This window comes from Vulpes vulpes, chromosome X, assembly GCF_048418805.1.
Source record: "Vulpes vulpes isolate BD-2025 chromosome X, VulVul3, whole genome shotgun sequence".
Classification (NCBI taxonomy): Eukaryota; Metazoa; Chordata; class Mammalia; order Carnivora; family Canidae; genus Vulpes; species Vulpes vulpes.
Window position 1 is genome coordinate 40,877,001 of NC_132796.1, and position 16,238 is coordinate 40,893,238.

The window sequence follows — 16,238 nt, forward strand, 5'->3', positions numbered from 1 at the left end:
CCCCAGCATTGGTTTTCTTTTTCACTCTTCCTCTGGCTATTCGGGGTCTTTTCTGATTCCACACAAATCTTAAGATGATTTGTTCCAACTCTCTGAAGGAAGTCCATGGTATTTTGATAGGGATTCCATTAAATGTGTGAATTGCCCTGGGTACCACTGACATTTTCACAATATTAATTCTTTCAACCCATGAGCATGGAATGTTTTTCCATCTCTTTGTCTCCCTCAGTTTCTTTCATAAGTGTTCTGTGGTTTTTAGGGTATAGATCCTTTCCCTCTTTGGTTAGGTTTATTCCTAGGTATCTTATGCTTTTGGGTGCAATTGTAAATGGGATTGACTCCTTAATTTCTCTTTCTTCAGTCTCATTTTTAGTGTACAGAAATGCCACTGATTTCTGGGCATTGATTTTGTATCCTGCCACACTGCCGAATTGCTGTATGAGTTCTAACAATCTTGGGGTGGAGTCTTTTGGGTTTTCTATGTACAGTATCATGTCATCTACAAAGAGGGAGAGTTTGACTTCTTCTTTGCCAATTTGCATGCCTTTTATTTCTTTTTGTTGCCTGATTGCTGAGGCTAGGACTTCCAGTACTATGTTGAATAGCAGTGGTGAGAGTGGAGATCCCTGTTGTGTTCCTGATCTTAGGGGAAAGGGTCTCAGTTTTTCCCCATTGAGAATGATAATCCCTGTGGGCTTTCCATAAATGGCTTTTATGGTATTGAGGAATGTTCCCTCTATCCCTACACATTGAAAAGTTTTAATTAGGAATTGACGCTGTATTTTGTCAAATGTTTTCTCTGCATCTATTGAGAGGATCATATGGTTCTTGTTTTTTCTTTTATTGACGTGATCTATCCCATTGATTGTTCTACGAATGTTGAACCACCCTTGCATCCTGGGGATAAATCCCACTTGGTCATGGTGAATAATCCTCTTAATGTATTGTTCCATCCTATTGGCTAGTATCTTGTTGAGAATTTTTGCATCCATGTTTATCAGGGATATTGGTCTATAATTCTCCTTTTTGGTGGTGTCTTCGTCTGGTTTTGGAAGTAAGGTAAGGCTGACCTCATAAAACGAGTTTGGAAGTATTCCATCCCTTTCTATCCTTTGGAACAGCTTTAGTAGAATAGGTATGGTTTCTTCTTTAAACTTTTGATAGAATTCCCCTGGGAAGCCATCTGGCCCTGGACTTTTGTGTCTTGGGAGGTTTTTGATGACTACTGCTTCAATTTCCTCCCTGGTTATTGGCCTGTTCAGGTTTTCTAATTCTTCCTGTTCCAGTTTTGGTAATTTGTGGGTTTCTAGAAATACATCCATTTCTTCCAGATGGCCTAATTTGTTGGTATATAGCTGCTCACATATATTTTTAAAATCATTTGTATTTCCTTGGTATTGGTTTTGATCTCTCCTCTTTCGTTTATGATTTTATTAATTTGAGTCTTTATTCTTTATAGTAAGACTGGCTAGGGGTTTATCTATCCTATTAATTCTTTCAAAGAACCAACTCCTGGTTTTGTTGATCTGTTCCACAGTTCTTCTGGTCTCTTATTTCATTGAGTTCTGCTCAAATCTTTGTTATCTCTCTTCTTCTGCTTGGTGTAGGCTTTATTTGTGGTTCTTTCCCCAATTTCTTTAGGTGCGAGTTTAGCTTGTGTATTTGGGTTTTTTTCCAATTTTTTGAGGGATGCTTGTATTTGTGATATATTTCCCTCTTAGGACTGCTTTTGCTATATCCCAAAGATTTTGAATGGTTGTATTTTCATTTTCATTAGTTTCCATGGATCTTTTAAATTTTTCTCTAATTTCCTGGTTGACCCATTCATCATTTAGTAGGATTCTTTTTAACCTCCACGTGTTTGCGTTTCTCCCAAATTTCTTCTTGTGATTGAGTTCTAGTTTCAAAGCATTGTGGTTTGAAAATATGCAGTGGACAATCCCAATCTTTTGGTATCAGTTGAGACGTGGTTTGTGACCCAATATTTGGTCTATTCTGGAGAAAGTACCATGTGCACTTGAGAAGAATGTGTATTCTGTTGCAATAGGATGGAATGTTCTGTGTATATCTGGGAAATCTCTTTGGTCTAGTGTATCATTTAAGGCCCTTGTTTCTTTGGTGATGTTCTGCTTAGAAAATCTGTCATTTGCAGAAACTGCCATGTTGAAGTCTCCTGCTATTAGTGTTTTATTACCTAAGCATGTCTTTACTGTGGTTATTAATTGATATGCTTGGTAGCTCCCATATTAGGGGCATAAATATTCATGATTGTTAGGTCCTCTTGTTGGATAGACCCTTTAATTATGACATAGTGTTCTTCATCTCTTATTAGAGTCTGGTATAATCTCTAATTTATCTGACATGAGGATTGCCATCCCAGCTTACTTTTGAGGACCATTTGAATGGTAAATGGTTCTCCACCCTTCATTTTCAGGCTGGAGGTGTCCTTAGGTCAAAAATGAGTCTGTTATAGGGATCCCTGGGTGGCGCAGCGGTTTAGCGCCTGCCTTTGGCCCAGGGCGCAATCCTGGAGACCCGGGATCGAATCCCACGTCGGGCTCCCAGTGCATGGAGCCTGCTTCTCCCTCTGCCTGTGTCTCTGCCTCTCTCTCTCTCTCTCTCTCTCTCTGTGTGTGTGTGTGTGACTATCATAAATAAATAAAAATTTAAAAAAATGAGTCTGTTATAGACAGCATTTAGATGGGTCTTGCCTTTTTATCCTGTCTGATACCTTGAGTCTTTTGATGGGATCATTTAGCCCATTCATGTTCAGAGTAACTATTGAATGATATGAGTTTAATGTCAGCATATTACCTATACAGTCCCTGTTCTTGTGGCTTATTTCTTTGGGCTTCCTCTTTCTTTTACAGGATCCCCCTTAATATTTCTTGCAGAGCTGGTTTGGTGGTCACATATTCTTTCAGTTTCTTTCTATCCTGGAAGCTCTTTATCTTTCCTTCTATTCTGAATGAGAGCCTCGCTGGATAAAGTATTCTTGGCTGCATGTTTTTCTCACTTAGTACCATGTATATATCCTGCCAGCCCTTTTTGGCTTGCCAGGTGTCTGTGGAGAGGTCTATTGTTAATCTGATGTTTCTCCCCATATGAGTTAAGAATCTCTTGTCTCGAGTTGCTTTAAGAATTTTTTCTTTATCTTTGAAATTTGCAAGTTTCATTCTTAAATGTCAAGATGTTTAACGGATTTTATTGTTTTTGTTAGGAGGGGTCCTCTATCTCTTGGATCTGAATGCCTGTTTCCCTCCCCAGATTAGGGAAGTTCTCAGCTATGATTTGTTCAAATATACCTTGTGGTCCTCTTTCTCAGCCACTTCTGGAATTCCAGTTAGACATATGTTCTTCCTTCTGTAGCTATCATTTATTTCCCTAAGCCTTTTCTCATTGGTTCTTTTTTTTAATTTTTTTTAATTTTTATTTATTTATGATAGAGAGAAAGAGAGAGAGAGAGAGAGAGAGAGAGGCAGAGACACAGGCAGAGGGAGAAGCAGGCTCCATGCACCAGGAGCCTGACGTGGGATTCGATCCCAGGTCTCCAGGATCGCGCCCTGGGCCAAAGGCAGGCGCCAAACCGCTGCGCCACCCAGGGATTCCTTTTTTTTTTATTTTTTTTTATTTATGATAGTCCCTTCTCATTGTTCTTAATTGTTTTTCTCTTTTTTACTCAGCTTCCTTCCTTTCCATCAACTTGTCTTGTATGTCACTCACTCTCTCTTCCATCTCATTACCCTAAGAGTTAGAACATCCAGTTTCGATTGCATTTCGGTTAAAGTATTTTTAATTTCAGCCTGATTAGATCTCAATTCTGTAGTAACACAGTCTCTCGAGTCTTTATGCTTTTTTCCAGAGCCACCAGTAAGTTTATAATTTTGCTTCTGAGTTGGATTTCTGACATGGTATTTAAATCCGCGTTCAGTAATTCTGTGGCAGAGCATATTGCTTCCGGTTCTTTCTTTTGTGATTTCTGTCTTCTAGTCATTTTGTCTAGTGCAGAGTGGCTATATGAGTGAGCTGAGTCAAAAATATGAACCATGACCTATGTAAAAATACACCCTAGACAATTCCAAAAAGGTCAGAGACCAGAAAATAAAAGAAAAAGAAGAGCAGAACAAAATAAAACAAAAAGGCCACTAAAATGAAAAAGAGATTTTAAAACGAAATAGTAAAAATAAGAAACCAAAAGCAAAGAATAAGAATAAGAAGAAGAAGAAGAACGGGTGGTGGTGGTGAGGAAGTGGTGGTAGAGAGAGAATATCTCCCCGAGGGGACCTAGAGGGTGAGCCTCTTGGTTCTGAGTGTATTTTGTTATGTATGTTAGAAGATGCTCAATTCCAAATTCATATAAACCAGTAAAACTTATATAAAGACCCAACATCGACTCCCCAAGCATAAACAATATAAGAGGGGGGCAGAATGGGAAGGAAGAGAGAATATAGTCTCACATAATGAACCAAAATGGTGTTCCACTTGGTTCTGGATGTATTTTGGTCTGTGTGTTAGGAAGTACTAACTTGCAGCATTGTGAAACAAAACAAAGTGGAAAAAACAGCAGACCAAAAATCCATATCTCATATATCTACCAAAATTAAATTGAGCATGTTGAAGGGAATCCAGAAATAAAAAATATATCTAGGACATATAATTGTAGAAATATGAAATTCAAAAAGGAAGACGCTTAAAAACGAAGAGTTGATAAAATATTATAGTTAAGGTGGGAAAAGAGAGAAAATATTGGAAGTTTTTAACCTGATATAAAAATGGGTTGTAATGAAAAAAAAAAAAAACAACAACCCTCTAGTTCTATATATTATTTTCCTTCAGTCCTAGATCTTTACAGTGCTGCTTGTTCAGTAAACTTGCTTTTCTGTTATTCTTCCTGGAGTTCTTCTGGGGGAGGGGTCTGCTGTGCTGACTCCCAGGTGTCTGTGCCTGGGCAGAGATGCCCGGCCCCTTGCCAGGTGCCAGACTCAGTATAAGCTGTTTATCCAGTGAGGCCTTTGTTCCTTAAAGGCCCCGCCTCTCCCAGTGAAAAAAAGTGGTGGCCAGATTTTCAGCTCCAGAGCCAAGGGCTCCCTGTCAGTACCTAACCGCAGCCTCCCAGTCCACACTGCCTAGATGCTCCTGGGGTCAGTCATGGATGCACTGATCTGCACAGCTTGCCAGGCACCCAGTGGCAGAGTTCTCGCTTTCCTGTGACCTCCCTGCTTCCGCCTGTCCTGGGGTAACGGACGATGGCTTTGTCTGCTTCGGCGCCCTCTGATCATGGACCCTGTGCCACGGGACCCGCACTCCCAGGGATCGCCTCTGCCAGAGAGAACTGAGGCCAGCCGCTTCTGTCCATTGCTGGGCTCTAGGGTAAAGGGAGCTCCAGAGCCACCCTGCATAACCGGCCAGCTTCTCCCAAATGCCCTGGAAGGTTGTGGACCATGGTTTGCGGTGAGCTTTCTCCTGGGCGCCCCTCCTTTTACAGTATCTCCTGGAATCTTGATGCTTCTCTGCCCTCCTGCGTTTCTGCCCTATTTCTCTGCTGAGCACTTTTCAGTCAGGGAAAACTCAGGGGCGGATTTTTATAGTTCCCACTCGTCCAGGGCTGGGCTTTTGTGCCCTGGCGGCGTTTGTGGCTCCGCTTTTGCCCAGCTTGTCATGGCTTCTCTCCCCCACTTAATTTTTTCCACCTTCCTACCATGTCAGAAGTGAAAACTTTTCTCTCTGTAGCGTTCTACCTGTTCTGTCTTTACATCTCAGGTCAAATTCGTAGGTGTGCAGGATGTTTTGAAAGTTATCGAGGTTTGGGATCCCTGGGTGGCGCAGCGGTTTGGCGCCTGCCTTTGGCCCAGGGCGCGATCCTGGAGACCGGGGATCGAATCCCACGTCGGGCTCCCGGTGCATGGAGCCTGCTTCTCCCTCTGCCTGTGTCTCTGCCTCTGTCTCTGCCTCTCTCTCTCTCTGTGTGTGTGATTATCATAAATAAATAAAAAAAAATTAAAAAAAAAAAAGAAAGTTATCGAGGTTTGTTAGTGGGACCAGATGAGTTGAGGACGCTACTCTTCCGCCATCTTGCCTCCCTCCTCCTTAGCGGTCAATGATCATATTCATCTTTTCTCTTTCTCTTTCTATTCTCCTTCTATTTTTGGTTGTTTTTTTATTTTGTCAGAACAACTTAATGTTTATGCATTATCCTTCAACCCATGACCCCAGCCTTGTTTCAGCCTTAGCTTTACAGCTTTACAGCTTTAAGTATATGAAATGCTTGCTGTTAGGCTTTTTCCAGCATTTTCCCATTCATTGGTTTTGTTTGGATGAAACTCATTATTTGGTGTAATTTTGGTCAACAGAATTTCCTGCAGTGATGAGCATGTTCTGTATCTATGCTGTCTAGGATTGTAACCAGCTCTGTGTGGCTGTTGAACCCTGGAAATATGCCTGATGTGACTGAAAGACAGGATTTTCTGTGTTGTTCCATTTTAATTAATCAAAACTTAAAAATAAATAGCCACATGTGGCTAGTGGCTGCCAAATTAAATGGTGCACCTCTATTAAATTCCTTAGGAAGGTCACAAGCACTTTGGCATACTCAGCTGTTCTTCTAATAGCCTTGGTACTTGAAGAGTATCTTGGCTGGATATAATTTCCTTCATTTGTACTCTTCCCCCTTAACTTTCTTGACAATACTGTATTACTATTACTTTGTTTTTGATAAATTAATGGCAGTTTAATTCTCTTGACTTGGCATTATTTCATCTTTTTGGCTTTGAGACCCTGAGGAAAATTTTCTTTGTCTTTAAATTCTAATTGTCTGATTAAGATATAGCTCAGAGTGGGTTGTTCCAGATCAATGTTCCTTGGTACTCGGTAGGTCTTTGTGGTGAGGTTTGTTTTAGGATGCTGAGTATGTTCTAGCTTGAGGAGTATTCCACGTGTACTTGGAGAAACTTAATTTCTATATTTTTGAGAGGAATGGTGTGCACAGTCAATTGGTTGATGGGTGATGTTTTTTTTTTTTTAATCCCTATTGATTTTCTGTCTACTAGTTACCTTTAATACTAAGAAAAGTGTTGAAAGTCAGCAGCCCTCAGTGTGGATTTGCCCAATTATTTCAGGTCTGTCATTTTTGCTTCATGTTATTCAGACCATTTTATTCGGACAGTCTTCCCCACAATCCTGCTCCCCCACGATCCCCTCCATGGTCTTTTGGCTGGACAGTTAGGGCTTTAGTCTCTCTGCTTTGGCATTCATTTTCTATAACTAGGTTTGCCCTTGGGGCCAAGTGGTGGGCAGTTACAAAAAAGGCAATAGGATCCTTTCTACACTCTTCAGACCACTATTCTCCTTGCCAAGGAAAGGAATTTCTCTTCCTTACAGTATGAGGTTTCTTCTGCTAGAAGGTTGGAGCTTTGGGTCTGGGGAAGGACTGCATTAAAAAACAGTTCTCTCATTTTCTCTGTCCCACAGGGACCCTCTTCCTTCAATTTTCATGTAACTTAGGTGTCCTTGCTGAATCAGTACTTGGTACTTCTCTCAAGCTCTTTCTTTTGTCTTTGCCATCCAGTTTATTCTGGTGGCTTCGCCTCATACTGAAATGCTATTGCCTTCCCATCCTTGGCCTATCCTAGCCTTTTTTTCTGAGCTTCAGAACCATATATCCACCTGCCAGCTGGATGTCCATCAGTATGTGTCATAAACACTCCAGCTGAGGTCCAAGATCTATTTTAATTTCCCTTCTGCCAACCCAGTATCTCTCTAGTTTTAATCTTGCTAGCCTCAACCCATCTGCTCATGCCATTATCCTGGGAGTAGTAGTCTGTGCCTCTCTTCCACTTGAAGGTACTTCTGTTTAGTTTATAGATACAAATATATTGTGGGAAGGTCAGAAAATATTCTGATGGTGTAAGGAGTCAAGAGTCTTAGAGACTGAGGATCCGTAGGAAAAAAGAGTCGAAAATCCTCCCACTCTCTGGCCCCTAAATGTCTTCTACAGCACTTTATTTCATCAGAGCCTGAAGTGCTGTTTTTCTGTCATGCTTCTCTATGTGTAGTTCTATAACTCACTCTGTGTATTTCATGTTTACCTGCCTTTTCTTATGTTATTGCCCCATATTTTTTAGGGAAATTATATTCTTATTTAAGGATTCAAAGCTCTGTCTCCTCAAATTAAGTGAAATCTGCTAACACCAAGTGGAATCCTATTCCTCCCTCATGAAAGCCCATTGCACCCTGTTATACATGTCTAGCACAGCTCCCATAATACCTCATTGCAAGAATGTTTTTATATACAAGTCTCTTTATTTTGGGGTATGAGCTCTTCGACAACAGGCACTCCATCTTCTGTCTTTTCTTTTAACCAGCAACTGAGACAAGTCCGGGTACAAAGTATTCACTAAGTAGTTAGTAGTCTTTTCTTCATGGATTGGTAAATTAACACAATAGCATGGCTGTTCTGGAGTTTCCCCCCCAACAATGTATATCAAGCAAGACAGAAAGTCAGATGTCCAGTGTAGCTTCTAGTTAACTCCTAATGGTGCTCTATGGTGAGAGTTAGTTCCCATACATCTTTTGTGTGTCCCATTCTGATCATTGTAGATTGTTGTTACAGGTATCTGTGTCATTTGAGGACGTAGCTGTGGATTTTACCCGACAGGAATGGCACAGACTGGACCCTGCTCAGAGGACCATGCACAAGGATGTGATGTTGGAGAACTATAGCAACCTGGCATCTGTGGGTGAGGATTATTGTCCATGTAACTCCTAGTAGCATGTGTTTCCTTTCTTGGTTACTGTAATGTGTGCAACTGTTGTAGACTTTAATGATACTCTAGTGCTAGATTCAAGGGTCACAGATGATTCATCAGTTTGGGGCATCAGGAAGAGTGTGTGTGTTGTCACTTCCCCCAATGAAAGGTTTAAATGGGCCCCCTTCCTTGTGCAGCTCATGAGGATGCACCTTCCTCCTTCATCAGAGGCCCTAAAACTCAGACAGCTTGGCCCATGTCCTGTGCCATTTCCCATTAACAGGCCTCTGCGTGGCCAAACCAGAGATGATCTTCAAGTTGGAGCGAGGCGAGGAGCTGTGGATATTAGAGGAGGACTCCTCAGGCCATTGTTACCCAGGTGAGTGTGCAATAATCAGACATATGGAAACAGGGGAAATAATAGCCCGGAAATTCAGGGCAATACACTTTGGACAGTGTTTTTCAGTAATCTCTTTTTAGAGGCCCCTGCTCTTTGAAAATGACTGGAAGGTCTACACACTTCAGATACCTAAATCACACATGCCATTATTATGCTCACACTTAAGTTTTCGGTCTTATTTTATTTTGATTTTTTGTAGTTATCTACCACTCTTATCCATCCCTGCCTGCCTAATCTTAGACATTCTTAGCTAGACTGTCTCTCTTTAGTATTCTAAATTACCTTCCTTCCCTCCATTGTCTTGAATGGCTACTGTTGTCAGGCATTCACTCATACATTCATTTAGTGTTCCACCAAATCTTAAATGAGTATCAACTCTAATCTGGTCATGTTCTAGGTGTGGGGGTCCAGCAGTGAATAAGTTGATATCTCTGTTCTCCGGGAACTTGCAGTCTGATGAGGGAAAGAGACCAGAAACAAATGTTTGGTGGTGAAAAGAAAATCAGTTCAAGATAAGAAAGATAGACAATGATGGTTGTGTGCTTGTGGAGAATGTGCTCAGGGAAGACTTTTTTGTGAGGTTGAAATTAGCGTGCCAACATCGGTGATAGGAGACAGACAGAACCATGTAGATTTTCAAATTCTGGGTAGAGAAAACAGTATGTATCAGGCCTGGTCTGAGTGATATATCCTAAAAATAGCAAAGAGGCCAGGTATCTTTTTTTTTTTTTGAGGCTGGGTATCCTGATGGTGGGTGGTGAGGGTGGTAAGAGGCAATATCAGAGAATTAGCTGGGGGCCAAATTATGTAGTTTTTTAGGATATGTTAAGCACTTTTTATAGGATATGCTTTATAAGCTTTGTTAAGCACTTTAATTTGATGCCATTTTTGAGATTTAAGTGAAAGAATGATCTGATTTGTTTTCATTTTTTATTTTATTTTATTTTTTCTGATTTGTTTTTAAAGGATCTCTCTCACTGCTGTGTGGCAACAGTTCTGTTGGGGGTAATGCCCTCAGGCATGATAATGACCTTCAGCATCAGAAAATTCAAACTTTGGATCAAACTGTTGAATATAACGAATATGGGAAAGTCTTCTACAAGAAAACAGGCTTTGTTGGACACAAAAGAACACACACAGGAGTAAAAAACTTTGGATGTCATGAATGTGGGAAAACTTACTGCAGGAAATCAAATCTTATTGAACATCTGAGAATACACACAGGGGAGAGACCCTATAAATGTGGTGAATGTGCAAAGACCTTTAGTGCAAGATCATACCTCATTGCTCACCAGAAAACTCACACAGGGGAGAAACCCTTTGAATGTAATGAATGTAGGAAGTCTTTTGGCAGGAAGTCACAACTCATTCTACATCAGAGAACGCACACAGGAGAGAGACCCTATGAATGTACTGAATGTGGGAAAACCTTTTCTGAGAAGGCAACCCTCATGATTCATCAGAGAACTCACACTGGGGAGAAGCCCTATGAATGTAGTGAATGTGGAAAAACATTTCGAGTTAAGATATCCCTTACACAACACCAGAGAACTCACACAGGGGAGAAACCATATGAATGTGGTGACTGTGGGAAAAACTTCCGTGCAAAGAAATCCCTAAATCAACATCAAAGAATTCACACAGGTGAGAAACCATATAAATGTGGTGAATGTGGGAAATTCTTCAGAATGAAAATGACTCTCAATAATCATCAGAGAACTCACACAGGTGAAAAACCCTATCAATGTAATGAATGTGGGAAATCTTTTAGGGTGCACTCATCTCTTGGAATACATCAGCGAATTCACACAGGAGAGAAACCTTATGAATGTAATAAGTGCGGTAATGCCTTCTATGTGAAAGCACGCCTCATTGAACATCAGAGAATGCATTCAGGAGAGAAACCCTATGAATGTAGTGAATGTGGAAAAATCTTCAGTATGAAGAAATCCCTTTGTCAACACCAGAGAACTCACACAGGAGAGAAACCCTATGAATGTAGTGAATGTGGAAATGCCTTCTATGTGAAAGTACGCCTCATTGAACATCAGCGAATTCACACAGGAGAGAGACCCTTTGAATGTCAGGAATGTGGGAAAGCCTTCTGCCGGAAAGCACACCTCACAGAACATCAGAGAACTCACATAGGCTGGCCCTTGTCTTGTACTATGGAGAAAGCTTCTTTGTGAAAACTCCTATTACCATTTGATCAATCCCTTTGGGTCATCTAGTCACCACACACACAGAGTATACCTGTTATAATTGGCTCCTACACTGGTGTGAAAATACATCCTGATTCTCTTTATGGGACAACTCATTGATTTCATTTCTTTTGGATTTCCCTAATTAATGATGAGGTGGAATATTTTCTTACCTGTTGATTGGCCATTAGGATTTTTCTTCTGTGCACTGACTGTTCTATATCCTTTGCTCATTGTTTATAATGGGCTGCTTATCTTATATTTGCTTCTTGGTTTAAATGTTGTTGTTTTTGTTTTTTAATATATGAGAATATAAAAATCTTTTTTTTTCCAGTCATATGTGTTGCAGATAATCTGCTCATGGACTGTGCCTGGTTACTTAATTTTGTTAACTCTTCTGCTGAGGCTTTATGTTTGAATATTACCAGTTTCAAGTTGATAATATTCTCCTGTCCTTTCCTCTGAGGTTAAGGTTTTCCTTTCAACATTTAGAATTTTTCATCTACCCTAAGAGTTTTTGTGTATGTGTATAGTGTGAATTGTACAATATATAATTCTCTATTGCTCTTAAAAACTTTACCTAAAGGATATCATACAGTGTTGAAACTCTGTAGCTTGCTTTTTTCATGAAATGTTACCTTTCCAAGGTCCATCTATGTTGATAAATCTAGGTCTGTTTCGTTCATTTCTCTCTCCATTCCCCTAGTGCAAGACATTTGTATTTTTTCTATGTTTAGCATCTAAATCTAAAAGTGGAACTGATGGGTCATAGAGTTAGAGTATAGGGAGTGTTTAAGTGATTAAGCTCTTGTGCCCTCGCTCTGACACTCCCCTTCAACACCGTTCTCTGTGATGCTGGGGCTATGACTCTACAAAACATATTTCTTTCTTGCCATCTGCTTCCTGTTGGGCCTTACCAGTAAGAGATACTAAATACACACTTTGAGTGTGAGGAAGGAAAAAGGGACCTGATCCTTTCCTCCCCCTTCCCTTTAGCTCCCTGTTTATATGAATGTCAGCTCAGGATTGTGTCTTCCTTTGGGCAGCAGAAGTTCTTCACGGCGGCAATAGTTTAATTCAGGTTGTAGATTACCAGTACTCACAGAACAGCCTGCTCACCTCCTCAGAGACACTAGCAGCAACTGCTTGGTGCCATCTCTTTAGAGGTATGAGTCCCACCCACATGACACTACTCCTCCAACCTTTCAATGTTTATTAATTCCAGTTTCTTCCCTTGTTATCTTAGCTCAGCTGCTTCCTGCAATTGCTACCTCCATGAAAATTTTAAGTCTCTTTCTGTCTTTTCAGTTACATGGTTAATAATTTGTGAGTAGTTAAACATTCTTTCTAAGACATTCTTTTCATTAAAATAGCTGGTATTGCTTCTGTCCCCTAGCTGGGTTCTTCTGATTGATACATAAAGTTTTTCAACTTTATTAAATAATTGGATTTTTCCGTCTAGGTTGTACTAATTTATACTGTCATGAGCAGTTGAGATGAAGTTTATATTTTCCCACATATTCACCAGGACTTATTATCAGTCTTTCAAATTGCTACCAGTCTGAAAGGTGCAAAATGGCTTTAAGCCATTCTATCCATAAATATGGTTTATCTTTTTATTTTTTAACTCACCTTTTTATTTTTTATTATTTTATTTTATTTATTTTTTATTGGAGTTGAGTTTGCCAACGTACAGCATATCACCCAGTGCTCATCCTGTCAAGTGTCCCCCTCAGTGCCCATGACCCAGTCACCCCAACCCCCCGCCCACCTCCCTTTCCACTACCCCTTGTTCGTTTCCCAGAATTAGGTGTCTCTCATGTTCTGTCACCCTCTCTGATATTTCCCACTCATTTTCTCTCCTTTCCCCTTTATTCCCTTTCACTACTTTTTATATTCCCCAAATGAATGAGACCATATAACGTTTATCCTTCTCCGATTGATTTATTTCACTCAGCATAATACCCTCCAGTTCTATCCACGTCGAAGCAAATGGTGGGTATTTGTTGTTTCTAATGGCTGAGGAATATTCCATTGTATACATAGACCACAGCTTCTTTATCCATTCATCTTTCGATGGACACCGAAAGTTTGGCTTCCTTCCACAGTTTGGCTATTGTGGACATTGCTGCTATAAACATTGGGGTGCAGGTGTTCTGGCATTTCACTGCATCTGTATCTTTGGGGTAAATCCCCAGCAGTGCAATTCCTGGGTCATAGGGCAGTTCTGTTTTTAACTCTTTGAGGAACCTCCACACACTTTTCCAGAGTGGCTGCACCAGTTCACATTCCCACCAACAGTGCAAGAGAGTTCCCCTTTCTCCACATCCTCTCCAACATTTGTTGTTTCCCGTCTTGTTAATTTTCCCCATTCTCACTGGTGTGAGGTGGTATCTCATTGTGGTTTTGATTTGTATTTCCCTGATGGCCAGTGATGTGGAGCATTTTCCCATGTGCTTGTTGGCCATGTCTATGTCTTCCTTGGTGAAATTTCTGTTCATGTCTTTTGCCCATTTCATGATTGGATTGTTTGTTTCTTGGGTGTTGAGTTTAATAAGTTCTTTATAGATTTTGAATACTAGCCCTTTATCTGATAGGTCACTTGCAAATATCTTCTCCCATTCTGTAGGTTGTCTTTTAGTTTTGTTGACTGTTTCTTTTGCTGTGCAGAAGCTTTTTATCTTGATGAACTCCCAATAGTTCATTTTTGCTTTTGTTTCCCTTGATTCATAGATGTATCTTGCAAGAAGTTGGTGTGGCCAAGTTCAAAAAGGGTGTTGCCTGTGTTTTCCTCTAGGATTTTGATGGATTCTTGTCTCACATTTAGATCTTTCATCCATTTTGAGTTTATCTTTGTGTATGGTGTAAGAGAATGGTCTAGTTTCATTCTTCTTCATGTGGCTGTCCAATCTTCCCAGCACCATTTATTGAAGAGACTTTTTGCCAGTGGATAATCTTTCCTGCTTTGTCGAATATTAGTTGACCATAGAGTTGAGGGCTCATTTCTGGATTCTCTATTCTGTTCCATTGATCTCTGTGTCTGTTTTTGTGCCAGTACTACACTGTCTTGATGACCACAGCTTTGTAGTACAACCTGAAATCTGGAATTGTGATGCCCCTGGCTCTGGTTTTCTTTTTCAATATTCCCCTGGCTATTCGGGGTCTTTTCTGATTCCACACAAATCTTAAGATGATTTGTTCCAACTCTCTGAAGAAAGCCCATGGTATTTTGATAGGGACTGCATTAAATGTGTAAATTGCCCTGGGTACTGTTGACATTTTCACAATATTAATTCTTCCAATCCATGAGCATGGAATATTTTTCCATCTCTTTGTGTCTTCCTCCATTTATTTCAGAAGTGTTCTGTAGTTATTAGGGTATAGATCCTTTACCCCTTTGGTTAGGTTTATTCCTAGGTATCTTATGGTTTTGGGTGCAATTGTAAATGGGATTGACTCCTTAATTTTTTTTTCTTCAGTTTCATTGTTAGTGTATAGAAATGCCACTGATTTCTGGGCATTGATTTTGTACCCTGCCACACTGCCAAGTTGCTGTATGAGTTCTAGCAATCTTGGGGTGGAGTCTTTTGGTTAACTCACCTTTTTAACCTTTAATTGTATCTTATGGTTTTCTCCAAGAAATTGTCTTTTAAAGGTAATTTAAAATTTTTAAAATTTAAATTCAATTAATTAACATATAGTATATTAGTTTCAGAGGTAGAGTTTAGTGATTAAAGCTAATTTTTAACAGAAACTTTGCTCATATAGTTGTATGTACATATATATTTCCAAATATAATGATGTATTATGGGGTTTATATAAATAATTATATGTAATATATGTGTGTATATACATATACACACACATACACACACAGGCAAATACACACTCATAAATCCCTTGAAAACATTTTTGTTTTATATGTTCATTTCATTTTACCCACATGTTTACCACCCTGGTTGCTCTTCATTCCTTTCTGTATTCCATCCAGGATCAATTTCTTCTTTGCCTGAAAAATATTGTTTAGTGGAGATCTATTAGTGACAACCCACTGAACTTTGAGAATGTTTTTTTTTTTTGAAGCATATCTTATATAAAAAATTTTTTTTAAGTAAGCTCTAGTTTGACATGGGGCTTGAACTCATGACCCAAAGGTAAGAGTCACATGCTCTACCGACTGAGCCAGCCAGGCCCCCCAAGAATGTTTCTAATGCACCATTCCTTATCAGCAGAAGTCAATCCTTTACCATTAGTATTTGGTAGCACTCTGCTATAGTAAATTGATGCTAAATTAAATACTTGTTTTTTTGTTTAGTTTCCTGGATATTCTGTAATAAATATGAAGATCCAGGGCATTTGAATTAATCATCAGATGCTCCCAAATATAGCATACACTTGAATGTATATATTACACTTTCTGCATTTTGTAAACAGTGTGCCCTCACCCTCATTTATTATTAATTACATTTATCAAGATGTTTTCTCATTGATTCTTTTAATCTTCAGCTCATCCTTTTTAAACATTTCAATTTTAGGGGTGGCTCAGTTGGTTAAGTGTCTGTTTTGGCTCAGGTCATGATCTTGGGCTCCTGGGATCCAGCTCCACATTGGGTTCCTTGTTCAGTGGGGAGCCTGCTTCTCCCTCTCCCTCTGCCTGCCACTCCTCCTGCTTGTGCTCTCTTTGTCAAATAAAATCTTTTAAAAAATACAGAATTTCAACTTTCTGTTTTAAAATTATTATTATTGTTATTATTATGGAAAGTGTCAAACATAAATAAAGTAACCTGTAGTGACAGAAAGCAGATCAGTGGTTGCCCCTGGGATGGGGATTAATTCCTAAGGGATTGGATGGAACTTCCTCGAGTGATAGAACTATTCTGTATCTTGTTTGGA

The 16,238-nt window shown here is 39.7% G+C and overlaps 1 protein-coding gene across 4 annotated transcripts in view; it reads left to right on the forward strand.

Annotated features, from left to right (window-relative positions):
• The window catches only part of ZNF157 (zinc finger protein 157), a 48,513-nt gene extending 33,260 nt beyond the window's left edge, over window positions 1-15,253 (forward strand). For 2 of the 4 annotated variants that reach the window (XM_025982488.2, XM_072743279.1), the window contains 3 exons: window positions 8,609-8,735; window positions 8,942-9,123; window positions 10,111-15,253. In XM_025982488.2, the coding sequence (XP_025838273.1) occupies window positions 9,051-9,123; window positions 10,111-11,333 (1,296 nt within the window). In that variant the 5' untranslated portion in view covers window positions 8,609-8,735; window positions 8,942-9,050 and the 3' untranslated portion in view covers window positions 11,334-15,253. The remainder of the gene's footprint in view (window positions 1-8,608; window positions 8,736-8,941; window positions 9,124-10,110) is intronic. The other 2 variants (XM_072743278.1, XM_025982486.2) reach the window with 2 other exon arrangements.
• The last annotated feature ends 985 nt before the right edge of the window (window positions 15,254-16,238 follow it).